General features: G+C 34.0%; 1 protein-coding gene across 6 annotated transcripts in view; it reads right to left on the bottom strand.

Annotated features, from left to right (window-relative positions):
• Positions 1–22,402, bottom strand: part of NCAM2 (neural cell adhesion molecule 2) — a 570,822-nt gene that overhangs the window by 216,728 nt on the left and 331,692 nt on the right. For all 6 annotated transcript variants that reach the window (XM_030915246.1, XM_030915247.1, XM_030915248.1 and 3 more), the window contains one exon: positions 6,732–6,849. In XM_030915246.1, the coding sequence (XP_030771106.1) occupies positions 6,732–6,849 (118 nt within the window). The remainder of the gene's footprint in view (positions 1–6,731; positions 6,850–22,402) is intronic.

The following is a 22,402-nucleotide window of genomic DNA, read 5'->3' as shown; positions in this document are numbered from 1 at the left end:
AAAATAATTAGCTGGGCATGGTGGCGGGTGCCTGTAGTCCCAGCTACTTGGGAGGTTGAGGCAGGAGAATCACTTGAATCTGGGAGGTAGAGGTTGAAGTGAGCCAAGATCACACCACTGCACTCCAGCCTGGACAACAGGAAACAGCCAGGCGTGGTGGCTAACACCTGCAATCCCAGCACTTTCGGATGCCAAGGCGGGCAGATCACCTGGGGTGATCTGAGGGTCAGGAGTTCAAGACCAGCCTGGCCAACATAGCAAAACCCCATCTCTACAAAAAATACAAAAATTAGCCATGTGGCGGCACGTGCCTGTATTCCCAGCTACTTGAAGGCTGAGGCAGGAGAATCACCTGAACCAGGGAGGTGAAGGTTGCAGTGGGCCAAGATCACACCACTGCACTCCAACCTGGGCGACGGAGTGAGATTCTGCCTCAAAAAAAAAAAAAAAAAAAAAAAAAAAAAAAAAAAAAAAATTACCAAGATAGTAAATAAACATGAAAATATGACCTATGACCCAGAGGAAAGAGAAAAATCACCAGGCACAGTGACTCACACCTGTATGCCCAGCACTTTGGGAGACCAAGGCAGGAGGATTTCTTGAAGCCAGGATTTGAAGATCAACCCTGGCAACATACTGAAACCACTTCTCTAAATAGCAATAAAAAATTAACTGGGCATTGTGGCACATGTCTATAGTCCCAGCTACCAGGGATGCTGAATCAGGAAGATCACTTGAACCCGTGAGTTGGAGGTTGCAATGAGTGCCACTGCACTCCTGCCTGGGTGGCAGAGCGAGAACCTGTCTCCAAAAAATAAAGAAAAAAAGAAGCAGAAAAATCAATCAATTACAAAATGTAGATATGATACAGAGGGTGAGTAGATGCCTATTAAAACAACTATTAGAAATATATTCCAATATTTTCAAGGAAGTAAAACATGAGAATGGTAAGAGAGGCATGGAGGACATACAAAACATCTCTTTGAAACTCTCAGAGAAGAAAAATAAAATGATGAGAAATACTCTGATGGGATTACAAACATTAGACATTACAGTAGAAAAGACTGGTAAACTTGAAGATACAGTGACATAACAGTTAACTTGAAGACACAGCAAAATGAAAAGCAGAAGACTGAAACAAAGTTCTATATGGTATCATTTTTTCCATCCTTAAACAAAGCCCTTAAATAATAATTTTCACATGCTGATGTACATGAATAAATATTTAAACACATAGTACTAGAGCTTCAAAAAATATGAAGCAAAACAGAGAGAATTGAATATAAAAATAGACACATTTAAAAATAAAGTTGGAGAAGAATCATTACAAAAAAATCTAGAAGACTTCAACAATACTATCAAAGGAGTTAATCCATTTAATATTAGGGATTTCTCCATACGATAATAGTGAAATACACATGCTATAATTTAAGACTCAATAAAGTTAAATACATTGAAACCATTAAAAAGTCTATTTCCTGATAAATACAGAATTTAGTTAAAAATCAACAGCAGTAATATTTATGAACTATACCCAAGTATCTAGAAACAAATCGGCATATACTTTTAAATGAAGAGTATTAAAAATAACATGAGAATTTTAAAAATTATTTAAACTCCCCCCTAAAATGGAAATATGACATATCAAAATTAGCAGGGTACAATTATAGCCATATTTAGTGAGGAAAAACAGATGCTTATATTAGAAAGAATAAATGATTAGAATCAATGGCATAAGTCCACCTTAAGCAACCAAAAATGGAAGAGAAAATTAAAGACAAAGTAAACAGAAGGAAAATAATAATAAAAATAAAACCAGAAATTAATGAAATAGAGATTAGGAAACAAAAAACAATTGAAGCCAAAAGCAGATTCACTGAAATTAGTATGTGTGTAAACCTACGTCTAGAATAATCAGGATAAAAAAGAGAGTAGAACAAATAACCGGTTATGAGGTTATCAAGATGAGAGAGGTGAGAATACTACAGAAAACATGCAAATTGAAGCATAACAAAGGGATACTATGAATGACTTAATGCTAGTAAATAACATTTAAAAGAAATGGACAAATTCCTGGAATTGCATAAATCAACTAAGCTCACTAAAGAAAATTACCTGAATAGCCCTATTTCTATGAAAAATATTATTGAATTTGTACTCAAATGTGAACTGAAGAAAAATCATGACACAGATGGTTTCACTGGGAATTTTTCCAGACATTTAAGTAAGAAATAAGAAATATTATATAGAAGTTATATTAGAAAACAGAAGAGGAAGAAATACTTCACTACTCATTCTATGAGACTAGTAATGCCCTGACCCCTAAAAAGTCAAGAACAAGAAATTGATAGAATATTTCTCATAACCATGCATATAAAAAATTCTTAACAAATTATTGACACATTGATTCCAGCAATGCATAAAAAGGATAATGCAGTCATGCTTTGCCTAACCACAGGGGTATGTTCTAAGAAATATGTCCCTAGTCAATTTTGTAGCACTGTTTACATCATAGAGTGTACTTACACAAACCAAGATAGTATAGCTTATTACACACCTAAACTATATGGTATGGCCTATTTCTCCTAGGCTGCAAACTTGTACAGCATGTTACTATACTGGATATTGGAAGCAATTGTAACATAATAGTAAATATCTGTGTATCTAAATATATCAAAACATAGAAAAGGTACAGTAAAAAATATGGTACAAAAGTTTTTCTTGCTAGGTGCGGTGGCTCACACCCATAATCTCAGCACTTTGGGAGGCCGAGGCAGGCTAATCACAAGGAGTTCAAGACCAGCCTCACCAACATGGTGAAACGCCGTCTCTACTAAACAAAAATTAGCCGAGCATGGTGGCACGCGCCTGTAGTCCCAGCTACTCAGGAGGCTGAGGCAGGAGAATCACTTGAACCCGGGAGGCAGAAGTTACAGGGAGCTGAGATTGCACCACTGCACTCCAACCTGGGTGACAAAACGAGACTGTCTCAATAAATAAACAAATAAATAAATAAACAAGTAAATAAATGAAGTTAATGCTATATATATATATATATATATATATGACATTTACTGTTGTAAATGGAGCTTCCGGAACTAGAAGTTCTTCTGGGTGACTCAGTGAGTAAGTGGTGAGTGACTGTGAAGGCCTGGTACATTACTGTACAGTACCCTAGACTTTATAAACACTGTATACTTCGGCTACACTAAACATTTTCTTTCTTCAATAATAAAATTCATCTTAGCTTTTTTTACTTTATATACTCTTAAAATGTTTAAACTCTTGATTCTTTTTTAATAATAGCTTAAAGTACAAACACATTGTATAGCTATACAAAATATTTTCTTTATTGTTTATTTCATAAGTATATATATTTTTTTCTTGTTTAAGTTTTTAATCACTATTTTTTTTTCAAAAAAGGAAGATACCCACATTAGCCTCAGCCGACTCAGGGTCAGGATTATCAATATCAATGTCTTCCACCTCCACATCTCATCCCACTACAAGGTCTTTTGGGGCAGTAACAGGCATGGAGTTGTCATCTCCTAGGATAGCAATGCTTTCTTATGGAATATTACCTAAAGAAACTGCCTCAGGCTATTTTATAGTTAACTTTTCTTTTATAAGTAGAAGGAGTACACTCTAAAATAATGATTAAAAGTACACTATAGTAATATATAAACCAGTAACATAAGATAAAAGTTGAAATTATTAAAAAACAAACAAACAAAAAAGAATCGGTGTTTCTGAAAGAGGAGGAAGATAACCAGAACCCTCTCTATGAGTTTGTACACAGAGGGAAGGCCACCCTGCAGGTACCTTGATCTTAAATACCTAGACTCCAGAATTGTGGGAAAAGAAATTCTTTTTTTTTTTTTTTTTTTTTTTTGATGGAGTCTCGCTCTGTTGCCAGGCTGGATTGCAGTGGCATAAATTCGGTCCACTGCAACCTCTGCCTCCCTGGTTCAAGCGATTCTCCTGCTTCAGCCTCCAGAGTAGCTAGGACTACAGGCACGCACCACCACGCCCGGCTAATTTTTGTATTTTCAGTGCAGACGGGGTTTCACCATGTTGGCGGTGGCTCAAGCCTGTAATCCCAGCACTTTGGGAGGCAAAGGTGGGCGGATCATGAGGTCAAGAGATCAAGGAATTCCTGTTGTGTGAACTATCCAGTGGGTGGCATTTTGTTTCGGCAGCTCAAGCTGACTAGTACAACTGACTTCACTTATCTTGCTTGGAAATATTATCTCTATGAAATGGTCTAGACATTTCTCTCAGGGCTACTACCCTACATTTCCTGATACTTGTGGGAATTTTTTCTTTTCCACAAACATGACATATCTACATGTACAGATGAAAGGTCAGAATTTCCCTCTAACACAAATTTTACCTTTGTTAATGTTACAACCACACATTCTCATCCTCCCAGTATATATTTTATATCCAGAGACTAGAACAATTATTTAGGTTTTCAATAAATTATTATTTCATTCTATCGGAAGGATGAAATAATACCATATGAAGATATGGAGAAGAAAAAATATAGATTTAAATTACTCATTATATTATTCTCTGAATCTGATTTATACTCATCTATATAATAATATTTCCAATTAAATATGATAAAACAATTTTGAAGAAATGTAAAACTTTAAGAAAAAAAAATCTCAGCAGAGAAGAAGTCTCTCTGAAAAACCAAGCAGCTAAAACTTCCCATCTGCTGGAGAATCTTGGTATTCTGGTGAGAAGTAATTGGTAAGCTGTTATTTGAAAGGGTTGTGGCGTAGACAACTAAATATGACCAAACTAAAAGCATCCAGTCTCACAATTACTATTGTCACTTGATTGTAAGTGTTCTAATATTGTCTTAAAGATGGGACTAATGATGAATCTGCATAACTTAATATCAACATAAATAGGTGGGGAATCTGAAATTACTATCAAACTTGTAATCTCTGTGATCAAGTTATCTCAGAAGTAAAGGAGATTTTCTTCTTAAACCTGGAGTCATATTTTTCAAGGGCATATGTTCTAACACTGTTAACAATGACACACCCAGTTTCCATGTATTTCTCCCTCAGAAATGATGAAGTGCCCTTAAGTATGAATTCACAGGATAAAGATACATGCTCCCTTCTTGCTCTTGAATGCAGGAAGACTTCTAGCCCCTTTACACAGCACAGTTTATGTTTTATAGCATTCCTTAATAAATGACTGAAAACTTATTTCAAAACAAGGCTTATTCACCTGTACTTTCCTACCAGCTACTATTCCCACTATTGGTTTGTGGAATCGTCAATTACATTAGCTAAGCTCGGCACAGACTTGAAGTTTAGGATGTTTTTGCCACTACATACCAAAGTGGAACTATGAGTATAGCAAGCTCATTTTTGTTGTTCAATTTCCTACTCATATTATTTTTGTGCTTTACTTTCTTTATCTGTTACATCAATGTTGTTCAAATAAGAAAAAATAAATCTCTTTGGAAATACAAAACCATAGGAAAAAAGATTGTAGAACAATATTTGTTCAGTGGAATGAATAATTCAGTAGCTTTTCTGTAATACAATTAGGTATGATATAGACTTTTAAGGATCCACACGAGTAAACCAGCAGTCACTGGGACAGACAATGATTATCTGGGGTGAATATGTTAATATTCAAGGTGCAATCCTACTAAAAAATACCAACAGTTTGTCACAAGAAAATTATTGTCTGAAAAGAACATCTAAACGCATAATATTTGAAGAAACATCTCATGTATTGTTACATCCTCTATTAAAATGATAAGCAGTATAAACAAAGGGTTGAAAGTTGAGGGTAATGTCAGTACATGCTCAAGCAAAAAAGAATAAAAGTTAGTTTGGGATTTCAATTATTGTCCTTCAAAGAACTTTTAAAACAATAACCTAATCCTTAGTAACGACACTTTTGTACATTTGATGTATATTTTGCTAATCTTTTAAAATTATTTTTCACTATATGGTTTATGAAGTGATTCTGTAAATACTTATACCTAATGTTTTTGTAATAACCTGCATTACTAATGCATATTTACAAGATGGTCCAGTTTTAAAGTTTATTGTCTTCAAGTTAGTAGTTTGAGACACAATCTAAAAGAATGGAATATTTAAAAATATTCTTGATCTTAATAAAAATCAAATAGTATTTTAAAATTCTAAAAAAAGTAAGTAAACTATCAAATTATAGATGTAGAATACAGAATTTACTCATTTGATGAGCTGATTTTTAAAAATTACATATCAAATTTATGGAATTTTAACTCTATAAAATCCGCTTTTTTCTATAATACATTATTTTGTGTATAATACAAATATACACAATTATATTATAATAAAATATGATATTGTATACATATGACAGTGGTGTCAATAACACTAGAATATCCATTTCAAGATACATTGTAGGGGTAATAAAATGTTTGACTAAGTCACAGGTGCTCCTGGTCCCATGTTTCCAAAAGTCTGCTTTTACAGACAGAATAAGTATAATGGGTACAGACTTTGACTCAGAATATTAGAGAGGGGTCACACTGCTGATCTCTTTAGCAGTTTAACCACTTTAAGCCCCAAAAATAGCACCAGAATTTTTTTTTTAATGAAACTAAAATGCAATGTTTTGCTTTCTACCAAAACGATTAAGATCCCAATACTGTTCCATAAGCCTGATAATGGACACAAGCCAGAGGGAGGGGGTGCATAACCTACCTGAACCAGGAGATGGCAGGTTCTGGAGAGCCTGAGGCCCTGCAGGAAAATGTCATCTCTTCTCCTCTCTCTGCCGTGGCATTAAAAGATTTCTGAGGCATTGAGATTGCTGGCGGCACTGAAGGAGACATGAATATAGAATAAATAGAGATGAAAACACCTTCACTAACATCATTTAGATATTTTTTTGCCACATTTTAAGCTTTCAAACGTCATCCTTCACATCTCCATTTATATTAATGAAACAGATTTGGTTTCATAGTAAAATAACTTTATCACTGATCTGCGTTCTAATGTGCAATAATTATATCAATTCATTGTAAAGCTATTTCACTATTAAATCTATTAAATTAAACAATAAAGTATACATTCTAGCAAACATATATACTTTTAGGAACTATGTCTCAGAAAAAGACACCACCACCCTAACTTACATTAATTTGAGGATCTACTTTGAGCATAAACGGATTTCCTATTTGGGTTCTCATTGGTCTGTGTAATGCCATAAGCAATCAATCACTGCTTCAAAACAGGGCTTTCAAATTAGGTGTTAAACCATAATGTTCTTTCTGATTAACTACACTTAATTTCTTCAAGCAACTATAGAACATTTTATGAAGAGAAACTGCATAAGCCATACAGAAAATGGAAATAGATTTTCATGAACTATTCAATTTTAAAATTAAGCATCTCCAATTTCTGACTAATTACATTGGAAAAACTGTATATGCTGCACATTTGGAACATGTTGAAACTGTTACTGAAATGCACTGTTTGCAATAAACAAATCACTGGCATCCACAATAGAAGCTAAATTTCGAAGTAGAGCATAAATTGTGACTCATGAACACTTTCATAATTTTAAGCTGAATATCATAAAGTAATATTCCAAAAATTAAGTATATTAATAATTTTTACATACACTAAACAATATCAGACAGACATTTAGAAGTGTGATTACACTCAAATATCTCTACAATTCAGGTCAGCGTTTATGCCACATTACCTCCCTTGATGGTAGAGATAAGAACTGGTATGTAACTTAGTAATTAAACACAATAAATCAAGTTTCTGCCTTTATGAATTTAGATACAAGAAACATAATCTGACATGTTGACTCTAAAGTAACATAATAATTACTAGTATTACGAAAGATAGAACTTTCTCAGATATTAACTCTGAATTTTAAGTACATTGTCATTTGACTATCTGTACCCTGTTTTCCTTCCTTTGTAATTATGGAAAATAACATTTTAAACAAAATGCATATTTTGCGTATCATTATTTATACATTTAGTTGCAAGAGCAGTATTACTCTCTTTAGTACAGTAAAGTCTTTTAATTCCTTAGAGAATTACAATGAAATGAATTCTTTCAAGGATTTGTATTCTGTACGTGTTGAGTAGTCAACACTTCCTGGAAAGTTTCTATTTTATTCTTTAGCTGGAAGGAACACGGGGATGTATAGTGAAGTAGTTCTATTAACTCCCACTAACATGGACATATTAGTCTACCTTCAAGTTTTAATTCCCCTGACTGGCTGCTTCGGCAACAGAGATACCCTTAATTTGACAGACGGATTTACTTTTTATCAATAATAGCATTCAGCAACTTCCTATGTTTTCTGAGTCTTACAAGTCTTTCCCCCAATCCTCAAATATTTCTCAGAAGATAAAGATGATACTAACCATGAAATGCCTATTCATGTCCCAGCTTGTTTGGTTCAGATTAATCAGCACCCACTAATTCCTTCAAATGTATTTGAGCCAAGGAAGGCTAACTCCACTTAAGCACAGCCAGGAAGTATACTCATTTGTAATTCCAATTGTTTTAAATATAAAGCAACAAATAAATGCACACATAGATTTTTCATCTAGCAGAGGACTGCTAATCTTAAGACTCACAACCCTTTTTCTCTCTTTACTTGTTTTTACATTTTTTTTTGGATTCGGGGGCACATAGGCAGGTTTGTTAACTGGGTATCTTGCATGATTCTGAGGCTTGGGGTAAAGGTGATTCTGTCATCCAGGTAGTGAGTATGGTACTCAATAGGTAGTTTTTCAGACCATCCCACCTCCCTCTTTCCCCTCTCTAGTAGTCCTCAGTGTCTATTGCTCCCTTCTTTATGTCCATGGGTATTCAATGTGAGAATATGAAGTATTTGATTTTCTGTTCCTGTGTTAATTTGCTTAGGATTATGGCCTACAGTTGCATTCATGTTGCAGCAAAAGACATGACTTCATGGTTCTTTTTTTTTTTTTTTTTTTTTTTTTTTTTTTTTTGCAGTGTAGTATTCCATGGTGTATATGTACTGCATTTTATTTATCCAGTCCACCGCTGATGGGTACCTAGGTTGACTCCATGTCCTTGCTATTGTGAATAGCACTGTGATAATCATCCAAGTGCATGTGTCTTTTACAATTTATTTTCCTTTTGGTATTTACCCAATAATGGGATTGCTGGCTCAAACAGCAGTTCTGCTTAAGTTCTTTGCAAAATCTCAAAATTACTTTACACAATGGTTGAGCTATTTGCATTCCCATCAACAGTGTATAAGCATTCCCTTTTCTCTGAAGTCTTGACAGCATCTGTTATTTTTTGACTTTTTAAATAATAGTCATTCTGACTGGTGTGAGATGGTATCTCATTGTGGTTTTGATTTACATTTCGCTGAGGATGAAAGTTGCACACTTATATCCATCGGAACTTTGACGAAGTTAACAAAATGTTGACTCCTTATTCAGTAAGTGGTGCTGGGATAACTGGCAAACCATATGCAAAAGAACCAACTGGACCACTACATTTCATCATATACAAACATTAACTCAAGATGGATTAAAGTGTTCAATGTAAGGCCTCAAACTATAAAAAATGTATATAAAAACACATAGAACATACACTTTTTGACACTGGCTTTGGCAAAGAATTTATGGCTAAGTCCCCAAAAGCAATTGCAACAAATCCAAAAATTGACAAGTGAGACCTAATTAAACTAAACAGCTTCTGCACAGCAAAACAAATTATCAACAGAATGAACAGACAGCCTACAGAATGGGAGAAAATGTTTGCAATCTATGCCTCTGATAAAGGTCGAATATCTGGAATCTATAAGGAACTTAAGTCAACAAGAAAAAAAAATCCAATTAAAAATGGGAAAATGACATGAACAGAAATTTCTCAAAAGAAAACATAAAAGTGACCAAGAAACATATGAAAAAATGCTCGTTATCACTAGTCATCAGAAAAATGATTTTACATGTAGGGCTGTGTGTCCATTAGAAAGTCACAGAAGTGATCTTGATTCCTGGTCAAGTGAATAGATAGAGCAGATTAACACCAAAGTATTTGATAGTTCTAACATTCACTATTTATATCCTCAGTCTGTATGAAAAGCTAATTAGGTTATTTCTTTGGGTCTTCCCATAATTTCATTAACATACTTCTTTCACTGCATTTTATTATATGAAGTCAGAAAAGTGAAACACCTGGGAAACCACATTTGCAAAGCTGATTTTTATTACTCATGGATAGTAAGAAATTACATGTTTTCAGTTAATTTTAAGAACCTTCCTTTGATAACAAATCAAGTACCCTCATTTTACAATTTACATCTTTGACAATTTTTCAGATACTTAACTGCTTATAATATGAGGTAAGGAATGACAAGTATTTTAATATTACATAGCCTCTCAATATACAATAAGACATCTCAATTATGGAGAATGCATTCATCATGATTTTGATCATGAAATTGTTACTTTCACATAGTCATATCAGGCATCAATGAAATCCATCTGTTTTCTTTTTTAAAAATTTGTATGTTTTGCTCTTCCCTACTGCTGCAAATGCTGTAGTACGATCTAACAGCTCTCAGTTTTCATTAATATTGTTTCTGGTTAATTGTCAGAATCTTCCATTCTGAATTTATGAGGGTGATCAATTTAAAGTGCTATTTAATGAGAATACTATTCTGGAACTTAAAATGCATACAAAATTTACAAAATGAAAGTATAAAATGATAGGCATAAAGAACAATAATTAATTTTATAATTTCATTTGGAAAAAAAAGTCTATCTTCCTGATTACTATAAACTAAATACGTACATACAATTCTTTTTAAATAAATGTATCTGAGTGGTCTTCAATCTTGAGTGCCAACTGATTTGGTGTATCTGTCCTGTTACAAAATCTAGTCAAGAGAACATTTCTACGCATATTTGACTAATAGCAAATTTTGGGCATTTTCTACATGGTTGTTCCTAATTTGTGAATAGAGTAAAGCAGTGGCATAACTGCCATAATGTATTGAGTACTGACTTCTAAAATCAAACCTATCTGAACAACACAGTAAGGGCTTTATACAGTACCATCAGACTGTAGAAGAGTGAGGATCAAATTGCCTCATTAAGTTGGTTTAAGAAAAATCAAAAAAAGGTTCCATTGACATTTAAAATTACATTCTTAGTGAAAGTTAATATAAGAGGAATCAGCAGTTTAATCAAATAAGTATTTCCTTCCTCAGACAGCAAGTACAAAAACAATGAAAAATTGTTAACTGATGCTTTGTTGCATTTTCATAATTATGCTTTTCTGCATTTTCTAATTATTTGCCAAAGGAACCTGATTATTATGTTCTTTTACATTGGCTTTTTACATAGATCATATGTACAAGATCAAAAATAAAATAAAATAAGAGGCAATTAAAATCATTGACCTTATCATTTTCCTGGTTAGTTATTATTGTTTCTCTTCTTTTTCTTTTTGAGATGGAGTCTCACTCTGTCAGACAGGTTGGAGTGCAGTGGTGTGATCTCAGCTCACTGCAACCTCTGCCTCCTGGGTTCAAGTGATTCTCCTGCTTCAGTCTCCCGAGCAGCTGGGACTACAGGCCTGCGCCATCATGACTAATTTTTGTATTTTTAATAGAGATAGGGTTTCACCATATTGGCCAGGCTGGTCTCAAACTCTTGACCTTGTGATCCACCCGCTTCAGCCTCCCAAATTGCTGGGATTACAGGCGTGAACCACTGCGCCCGGCCTTGGTTAGTTATTTTTATTAATTACAGTTGTTAACTGATATTCACAGAGGATTGATTCTAGGAAATCCATCAGATAGTTGTTATACTGTATTGTTCTTTATTTGTATGTTTTCATTGTTGTATTGTTAATTTTATTGCTATTTAAAAAAAAAACATTTTCCATCCAAATTGGTTGAAAACACAAGTGTAAGACCAACGATATGAAAAGCTGACTGTGCTTGCATTTTTTTTTCTTTTTTTTACATTTTGATATGGGGTCTCCCTCTGTCACCCAAGCTGACATGCAGTGGTGTGATCACAGCCTCTCACTGCAGTCCCCAACTCATGGGCTCAAGCAGTACTCCTGCCTCACGAGTATCCCACAGAGCCTGGTCAGCACTTGCATTTATGTATGTAAACACTGATTAATATTTCAATATTTTCTTCTTTCTTTTAAAAACACACCTGTTTCTGTATTCTGCTTCTTTTATCAAGTTGACATTACATGTAAGGGACATATTTATGTCAGTATATGAATCAGTCCTCACTCTCACTCAAACTGATCAGTATTCCAAACCCTGTGGTTACACTATTGGGCAAATATAAGTCACCTGGCCAAATATGACCAGATATATATCTATTACAGCATTTGTTTACATAATCAATTCTACATTTAATTAACCATAATTGAAATTCATAGGTAAAAATGGTAAATGAATGTTTAACATGTTGATTTAAGAATATTAATCATCTCCTTTGAATTGTCCTTAGTAGACATTATGCAATTTTCTATACTAACATTGGATTATTTTTATAACCAGAGAAGTATAAATGAACAAATTTAAAAACACACAAAAAAATTTAAATTTTTTTTTTTTTTTTTTTTTTGAGACGGAGTCTGGCTCTGTCGCCCAGGCTGGAGTGCAGTGGCCGGATCTCAGCTCACTGCAAGCTCGGCCTCCTGGGCTTACGCCATTCTCCTGCCTCAGCCTCCCGAGTAGCTGGGACTACAGGTGCCCACCACCTCGCCCAGCTAGTTTTTTGTATTTTTTGGTAGAGACGGGGTTTCACCGTGTTAGCCAGGACGGTCTCGATCTCCTGACCTCGTGATCCGCCCATCTTGGCCTCCCAAAGTGCTGGGATTACAGGCTTGAGCCACCGCGCCCAGCCTAATAAATATTTTTATACAATTTACTAAAGCTAATCCATCACCAGATGTCTACAACATTTTACCACCAAACTAAAGGGCTTATTAAATAAAATCTAAGTGAAAAGATACAGTTGAAAGTAGAGAAAACATTACTGTGACTTTATTTTCGTCAAAAGAAGTCTTTCCACAGTACAAGATAATAATTAAATAAAAGGCCATAGTCAATATGGAAGATCTCTCAGGTCAATAAATACACAAATAAGTAAATGCAAGCTTGAATGTTCCTTTAATTCTTGAAAGCTAATTTCACCATTAAACACAGCAGTTTTTATACTCTTGCAGTATACATTCTACAGTTAACAATACTCTACATCAAAGGCCCTCAGAGTGTTTCAAGAAACCTTGAGGTCCCAAACACCTTTCAGAAGTTCTCTTGAGTCACCCCTTTTCCAACCAAGTATCTGTGTGCAAATGGATTTTCTTCTGAGAAAGGCAGCTATTGGACTGTGCTAATGGAGAAAAAGTTCAATTAACTCCTTATCCGAAAGTCTTTCTCAGGTTCTAAAATATATTAGGAAAGACTGAATGAAGAAACAGATCTGATAATTCACCTGTTTTATGTCAACTTATACATTAAGGAAAAGTTTTGAGACCGCCTGGAGTACAAAATGGATTAGAATACAAGTTGGTAATTCAAATTTAAAAAGAAGTCAAGGCCTAGCATGGTGGCTCGCACCTGTAATCCCAGCAATCTGGGAGCCTGAGGCAGGAGAATCACCTGAGCCCAGGATATTGAGATGAGCCTGAGAAACATAATGAGACCCTGTCACTACAAAAACAAAAAACAAACAAACAAAAAAAAACACAGAAAAAATTATCTGGATAGGATGGTGTGTGCCTGTAGTCCCAGCTATTTAAGAGGCTGAGATGGGAGGATAGCTTGAACCTGGGAAGTCAAGGTCATAGTGACCTGTGATTGTGCCACTGCACTCCAGCCTAGGCAACAGAGTAAGACTCTGTCTCAAAAAAATAATTAATTAATTTTTAAAATCATATAAAACTTATGAGAAAAATAATGTATAATAAAAGTCATGGTGTGTATTGAAAAGTGATCTAAAGGTGTAAGATTTCAGAACATAGTCTTAGAGTTGGTAATACTCACTTTTGCAAAATTCTACAGAAAATATTCTGATGGAAAGTACAAGTAAGTGTGAAGATTTCAGGACTGATCAAGGAAAAAGGTATGATGATAGGAGGCATTAAGGCACAATGAATTTGACTTAGGTGGTACTCATACAGGTTGCTTGACATGGGAAGTTCCTGATAGCAGGGGGCTGTTTAAAGACGCCATGTCCAGTCACCGCTCAGAGAGTAGGAGAAGAGGGAAGGGAACTCCTGGAAGAGTGAAGAATCTGAGAGGGAGCTCATGTGTCCAGGTGATGTCACTCAGCAGTACAGCAGAGTCTCTCAGACTCTCTCAGAAGGTAGAAGGGCAGCTATGGGCTTGGTATCTTGTATTGCCCTTGGAGTTTGTGTATGGCTAGCAGAAGTTGGGTACAGTTTTGCAGTTTCCAAAGCAGGCTGATTGTACATGTTTAAAATAGGCTTATGCAGGGTAATTTAAAACAGTTGGATGTGTAAATTTTTGAATTTGGCATTGGCGGGTTTATGTGCTAATGGTCCAAGGACCAACATACAGGGGCTATAATTGTTTTATTTATATACCAAGAATAAAGATGGACGGGCGCGGTGACTAACGCCTGTAATCCCAGCACTTTGGGAGGCTGAGGTGGGCAGATCGCCTGAGGTCAGGAGTTGGAGACCAGCCTGGCCCACATGGTGACACCCCATCTCTACTAAAAATACAAAAATTAGCCAAACGTGGAGGTAGGCGCCTGTAATTCCAGCAACTCAGGAGGCTGAGGCAGGAGAATCACTTCAACTGGGAGGCAGAGGTTGCAGTGAGCCGAGATTGAGCCATTGCACTCCAACCTGGGCAACAGAGCGAGACTTTGTCACAAAAAAAAAAAAAAAAAAAAAAAAAAAAAAAAAGAATACAGATAAAATTGGAAGATGACGGAGATGTCAGGGAGAAAGAGTTATCTTGGTTTTAAAAACTGGTCATTTTACTGTAATATCTTAATAATACGAAAAATAAATATATGATCTGGTGTTTCAATTTTGGCAAGTTATTATTGCATGTTTTTAAAATAAGTTAATGGGTGCAGCACACCAACATGGCACATGTATACATATGTAGCAAACCTGCACGTTGTGCACATGTACCCTAGAACTTAAAGTATAATAATAACAAAATAAATAAAATAACAAATTTTGTAAGAATAGCATTATTTCTACCTTTGATAAACTGCCAGAAAGAAAGAAGAATTGGAACCACTTTCATTTTCTCCCCTATAAATCTTTTAATTTTTATCCCATTAACTAAGAAAAGTATGGCATTAAATACAAAGCTTTCAAAAGGCAGTAAGAATCCTAAATGGTAGGTTAAATGTTCAAAGTCACACTGAAGTTAATTCGAGAAACCTTGCAGTGTCCTATCTCCCCACTTAATATGACCATTACATTTGGAGAGAATGTGTATGAAATCTATTTGAAGACTCTTAAAAGTAAATTGCAGCAGAAATATTGCTACTAAGAATATAACAGAATTTAAAACATCACCAGACAAACTGTGAGATAACAATTTTTTTTTTTTTTCCAGAATTCCATAGCCTGAATTGATGGCATCACAAAACCCAGAAGTTGTCATCAACACTGCTCAAGAAAGGTCCAAGAAAGAGAAGTCTTCCAGTTCAGACTCAGGAAGCAGGAAGTAAATCTGGCAATGACAATGTCAACAGAGGAAAGGTGCAAACACCCAATTCTCTGAGAGATGACATGCTTCTTCAATCAGATAAACTGTAGTCCTAAGAGCAAAATCTCCCATTGCTTTTATCTTCCTCATTTATTGGAACAGTTGAACCAGAATAAGGGCATATTTGGTGCAGAGAGTGATAAATAAGATCCCAGCTTTCTGGTCAGAGGACTAAAAAGTGGTGACCTAAGGAACAGGAAAGTGCATCAGAGATCATAGAGTAGGAAGGTCTTAGAAAAGCATCCACAGCAAGTTCTTTATGAAATCTTGAGCTCTGTCCTGAGCTGTGCTTATTGAATCTGATTCTAAACAGTGCCAAGATTTTGTGAATTTAACTAAAAGGTAAACCTCCACAAAGGTCGTGGAATGGTCATTGGTACACACTGACAAATACTGAAAGGTAATAAAAATGGAATCTGTATGTAAAACCAAGAAGGATGGTCAGAATTTGTTGTCTGATCTAAACAAACTGATTGCCTACAAAAATAACAAAAAAGTGAACATTTTCCATAATACTGAAATAAGATCCAGAGTCTGATTATGTAATATTGAAAGTCCTAAATATAATCTATTGTTTCACTTGTTAAGAACCAGGAAAATCATGTCATTGGAAATGTCAATGGCATGCTGACACATGTTGGATTATCTATAAGCTATTTTAAAGCAACTGTTTAAAACATGTTCTAAATAATTAGGTGAAATAAATGGAAATATAGAAAGTCTCTCCAAAGGCATATATTTTTAAAACCCCAAATAAATATTAGCATTCTACTTAAGTTAACAACAACAACAAAATTCTTGGATGTACTGAATGGACTGACAGAGAGTTATCAAACACAAAGAATCACAAATGGAAGTTATCCAATTTTGAAAACAAAAGGAAAAATATTAAAGAAGAAATGAATAGCCTTCAGGAACTTCTTAGACAATACCAAAATGTCATGAAATCCAAGAAGGAAAAGAGAAAGAGAACCAGTACAAAATAATGTAGGCACACACACACACACACACACACACACACACGTACATGTATCAATGCATCTGACATCTGAAAACTTCTCAAATAGGCCAACAGCATCAAACCCAAGATAAACCCAAAGCAGTTCACGTAGAGATACATCATAATCAAACCTCTACAAACCAAAAATATATAAATACCAAAATATGCAATAGCTATAGGAGAACAATGATTCACATGACTGTGAATTTCTTACCAGAAATCATGAAGGCCAAAAGGAAATGAAACAAAATTTGTAAAGTTCTAAAAGAACAGAACTGTCAAAGCAAGGTCTATGTTCAGCAAAATATCCTTCAGACATGAAGGTAAAGGAGAACTATTACAATTTCTCCCAGCAGACCTGATATAAAAGAATTGCTCAAGGCACTTTTTCAAAGAGAAAGTAAATTAAATCAAAGGAAATATCAAACTCTAGAAATAAAGAATGAGTTACAAACGGTAAATATCTGAGAAACATGTCACACTATTCACTTTTTAAGTTATTTAAAGTAATTTAATGGTTAAAAGAAAAAATAAATTCTCTGATGGAATTTTCAATGATTTTCATACATAAGAAAAGTATGATATAAAGAGGAGAAGATGTAGAGACCTATATGATGCTATACTTTCTACATTCAAATTGAAATGGTAAACACTGATTCTAAGTTAAATAGGGACATTGAATTACAAGGTCAACACCCTCTCCCCACAAATTGTGAAAACAGATATAGCCAGAAGCATCATAGATACAATAAAATCAAATTCTAAATAATGTTCGATAATCGAGAATTTAGAGCAGGGAAAATAGAAGAATGAAAGACAAAAAGAACAAACTAAAATAACATTTTAAAAAGGCACATCTGAATGAAGTGTAAATGGATTAATTTCATGAATAAAAACACAGAAACTGGCATAATGAATAAAATATAACCTAAATATATGCTGTCTATAAGAAATTGCTTGAAATGTAATGATAAAGCCAGGATAAAATAAAAACAATAGAAAAAATGCGATTCAAATTCTAATCAAAAGAAAGCTGCAGTGGCTATGTTAATATCAGAAAATGTAGGTTTCAGAACAAATGAAATTAAAAGATGTAAAAGGGAATATTACATAATGATAAAAGGGTCAATTCAGCAGGAAAACATGACAATCAGTACACGACAAGCAGGAAAACATGTGCATCAACTTGAAAAAGTGCTTCAAAATATATGAAGCAAAATCTGACAGACAAAAAAAAAGTGGAACAAATTCACAATTACTGTTTGGGATAGCCTAATAAACTAGATAAACATGAGCAAAATAAGCAAAAATTAAGCAGAAGGAAGAAAACAATATAAAAGAAAAGGACAATAATGAAATTGAAAACAAAACAAAATGAGAAAATTTTTTTAAATGAAGTTTATTTGGAATAACTGATTATAATTAATCATAATACAATAATTAAACCTCCAAAAAGACTCAGGATGAAAAAAATAGAGATGACACATATTGCCAATATCAGGATTGAAAGAAGAGATATCAGTGCAGATTCGACAGATAATAAAAATATTTTTAAAAATCCAGAGAACGTTATGCATACAAACTTATCAATATCGAAAATACGAACCACTTCCTTGAAAACCAGAAACCACAAAGTTACTCAAAATAAAATACATAACAAAAACAATCCTATAATTATTAAAAAATATAAAAAATACATTTATTTAAAGATAAATCAAAAGTCTCCTGAAAGGAGATATTTAGACCCAGATAGTTTATGTGTTAAATTTAAAAACATACTTAAAGAAGAAATAATAGCATTTCTATACAATCCGTTTCAGAAAATATAAGAGGAGAGAATGTTTTTCAACTCATTTTATGAACACAGCATTATGCTGATAATTTAATAAGTCATATATGGTACCAGAAAATAACCCTACATACCAATATCTCATGAAAATAGGTGCTTTTATTTAAAAAAAATTAGAAAAAAAATCTAGCTGTAAATAGAATCTAGCTGTAAATAGAAATATATCAACACTAAGTTTTTGTGAATGTAAGGCTGACACAATGCTGTTACCAGTAAACAGTTTCTTTAAACTGTTACGTTGGATAGACTGAGTATTAATATAATTTAGTTATACAACACTAATGAATAGAACTTCAGAAACCTCTGAACCTTTTAGCATCAACTCATATTATTAAATAATTGTTCTTTAAACTGTTAGGTGAATAAATTAATTGAATATATTTAAATCATATTAATTACATTAAGTATAATTAAATTATATCAAGTATATTAAGCATATTAATCAAGACCCAATTAATTTACCTAACTTAACAGTTTAAAGAAAAAAGCATTTAATAATATGAGTTGAGGCTAAAACATAAAAACAACAAAATTTCACATCCATTCATGATAAAAACTCTGAGCAAACTATGAACAAAGAAGACTCCTTTATCATGACGAAAAACATCTGCCAAAAAATTTAGACCTAACATTGATATATAGGTAAAGAAGTGAATACTTTATCTGTAAGACCAGGAGCAAGTAAGGAAATTCACTGTCAGCACTCCTATTAAACTTCATACTGATAGAACAACGCAGTACTAGGCAAGTAAAAATAGATTTAAGACACACAGGCAGAAAAGAAATAAATGTTTTCTATTTTGCTGAAATTAGAAATAGATTGTTATATACAATATAAGCTCAAGGAATCTTAAAAAAAATTGTTAGAACTAATTATTTGAGTGTAACACAGTCAAAGGATTAAAGAAAAACACCCCAAATCAAATCTTATATGCGTATTAGCAATAAACATTTGGAAATCAAAATTTTAAAAAAATGTACAACAGCTCCAAAACTATCATACTTAGGTGCCAGTCAAGCAAAATTTATGTATGATATCTGAATGTTGAAAACTACAATGGATCTGATAATGGAAACAAAAAAAAGACTTTAATAAATAAGAAGTCATACCATATTAATATATTTGTAAACTCAAGATAGAAAAAAAGTCAAATTCTTTCAAAACTAATATAAAGCTTTTTCACAATTCTGATTAAAATCCCAGCCTGATATGTTTGTGCAGACAAATTGTTGTGAAACTTTAAATAGAAGGCAAATAAATTATAATTTCTAGAACCCTTTTGTAAAAGAACAGTTGGATAAATGATACTACCTGATTTTAAGTGCATTGTCAATGCACTATAATATTTTGAAAGAAATATTTCCTGAGCAGTAGGTTTCAACTGTGGAACTTACTATAAAGCTGTTTTTCTTTTTTTTTTTTTTTTTTTTTTGGTAGTGCATAACATACTTTTAATTTTGGTATAGAAGTTACAAGACAAAAGTATAAAAATAAGTGTCACTATAAAATATGCTAATGGTACCTATTATAAAAATATGTAATTTGTGACATTAATAACATAAAGTGTGTGAGAGGAGTAAAAGAGTAGAGATTTTGTATGCAATTGAAGTTAAATTGTTAGCAACTTAAGATACGTGGTTATAAGATTTTTTTTTTCTTTGTGTGTGTGTGTGTGTGTTTATTTTTTTTGTTTATTTATTTATTTTTATTATACTTTAAGTTCTAGGGTACATGTGCATAATGTGCAGGTTTGTCACATATGTATACTTGTGCCATGTTGGTGTGCTGCACCCATCAACTCGTCAGCACCCATCAACTCGTCATTTACATCAGATATAACTCCCAATGCAATCCCTCCCCCCTCCCCCCTCCCCGTTATAGGCCCCGGTGTGTGATGCTCCCCTTCCCGAGTCCAAGTGATGATTAAGAAAATGTGGCACATATACACCATGGAATACTATGCAGCCATAAAAAAGGATGAGTTTGAGTCCTTTGTAGGGACATGGATGCAGCTGGAAACCATCATTCTCAGCAAACTATCGCAGGAACAGAAAACCAAACACTGCATGTTCTCACTCATAGGTAGGAACTGAACAATGAGATCACTTAAAGCTGTTTTAAAGCTGTGCTAATATGGCACCCTGGAAAAGATAAAATTATAATGGCAGGGAAAGAAGTGGTGATTGTCAGTGTTTAGAGATTGAAAGAAGAAGTGATTACAAAGGGATTAGAGGTGATTTGGGGTGAAAGAACAATTCTGTACCGACTGTAGCAGTGCCAAGATGAATCTATGTATATGTTAAAATTCATAGAACTCTACAATTAAAAAAGTAAATTTTACTGTATGTTAACTTGAAAACAAACATTAAAAATCATATTGATAGTTTAAAAAATTGTCATTGTGTTTTGTAACAATTACAATCAGATTCAATAAGCTGATGCTCTGAAACAGCCCACCCTCCTGGAGAAGTCAGTTCCTGATTGTTCTAAAGCAGAAAAACATTTTTAATTCTGCCTATGTGAGGGAATCATGACTCTTGTTCAAGGAATGCCTGTTTCTACTTCAGTTCATCAGACTCTTCCTCTTTCTTTAAATCATTGCTCTGATCTAACCAAAGTATTCGGAAGATTCCTTCACTTCCTACTGTTTGTCTTTGTTATGAACTTCAGATTGCACTGGTTGTATATTCTTCATGTTCCTGAGACACCTAAAATGTGGGCCATGTTTCAATTCATAGCGCAACGTATTTTGAAAAACCATTGTGATATCCTGCTGTTAAAAATTCACTGGCAAACCTCAGGTAGAATTAAAGCCATTAGCTAATAAAAATAATTTAATTATAGAACAAAATGTATGGATGAAGTAGGCAGAAAGTGAAATTCAGACATAGCAATAGCTATCTGAAATTGCTTTGAGTTTATTACAGTATAAGAGACAAAAATATTTAGAAGTCAGGTCTTCTTATTACTAGGATACATTTTTCAAAACCTTAAAACACTGAAATTTTGTTTGCTGTACTGAAACATATATCTAAAAATATCAGTTTCCAACCAAGATGCAGAAACATGTATCCAATTTATCTTAGCAACTGAAACAGCTAAAAATATCAGAAACATTGTATAAAACAACTGTTTTTCAAGACTTTGTGAATCAGTCAATGAAATCATTCAATAGAAATTCCTAAAACATGGGGGGAAATGAGGTGAATCCTGCTGTGCCTCACCTTACTGTCTAGAGAGAGTTTCTAGACTGCAGCATAGGAATGAGGATCCTAGTTGGAGTTTAGAGGTCTCCCTGAGGAAAGAGGTAGTGCTAGTAGTACAGGGAAGTGGATATTGGCTATAGTTCACAGGGCACAGTGCCAGATGGGACTGAATGGTAAGGTGAGGATTCCCTGAGATTTGCAGAGATTAAGCCTGGAGTCCCCAGATGAGTACTGATGAGTGCACCCCCGAGAGGAAACTAAGTGAGGCCAGGGAAAGAACTATGCAAAAGAATTGGAAGGGACAATTTCCAAGCTCAAACAGAGCAAACAAAAGTTCATATTCTCATGAGCCAGAATAAAACCAACTCCTAATGCATGACAGGTAAGGAATTAAGAAACATTCTTATCTCACGGGTGAGCCAAAGAAAGTCCAGAACTATTCTGATCAAACTTAACAAAGCTTGAAGGCATAGACTGAAGGATTAAACTATTTCCAAGTAGTTCATCTATATTTCCAGAAAAAATAAGTTCTAAAATATTGAAAAGAACAGCAACAACAACAACAACAACAA

Source organism: Rhinopithecus roxellana, chromosome 13, assembly GCF_007565055.1.
Source record: "Rhinopithecus roxellana isolate Shanxi Qingling chromosome 13, ASM756505v1, whole genome shotgun sequence".
In the NCBI taxonomy this organism is placed as follows: domain Eukaryota; kingdom Metazoa; phylum Chordata; class Mammalia; order Primates; family Cercopithecidae; genus Rhinopithecus; species Rhinopithecus roxellana.
This window is presented reverse-complemented; position numbering and strand designations above follow the sequence as displayed.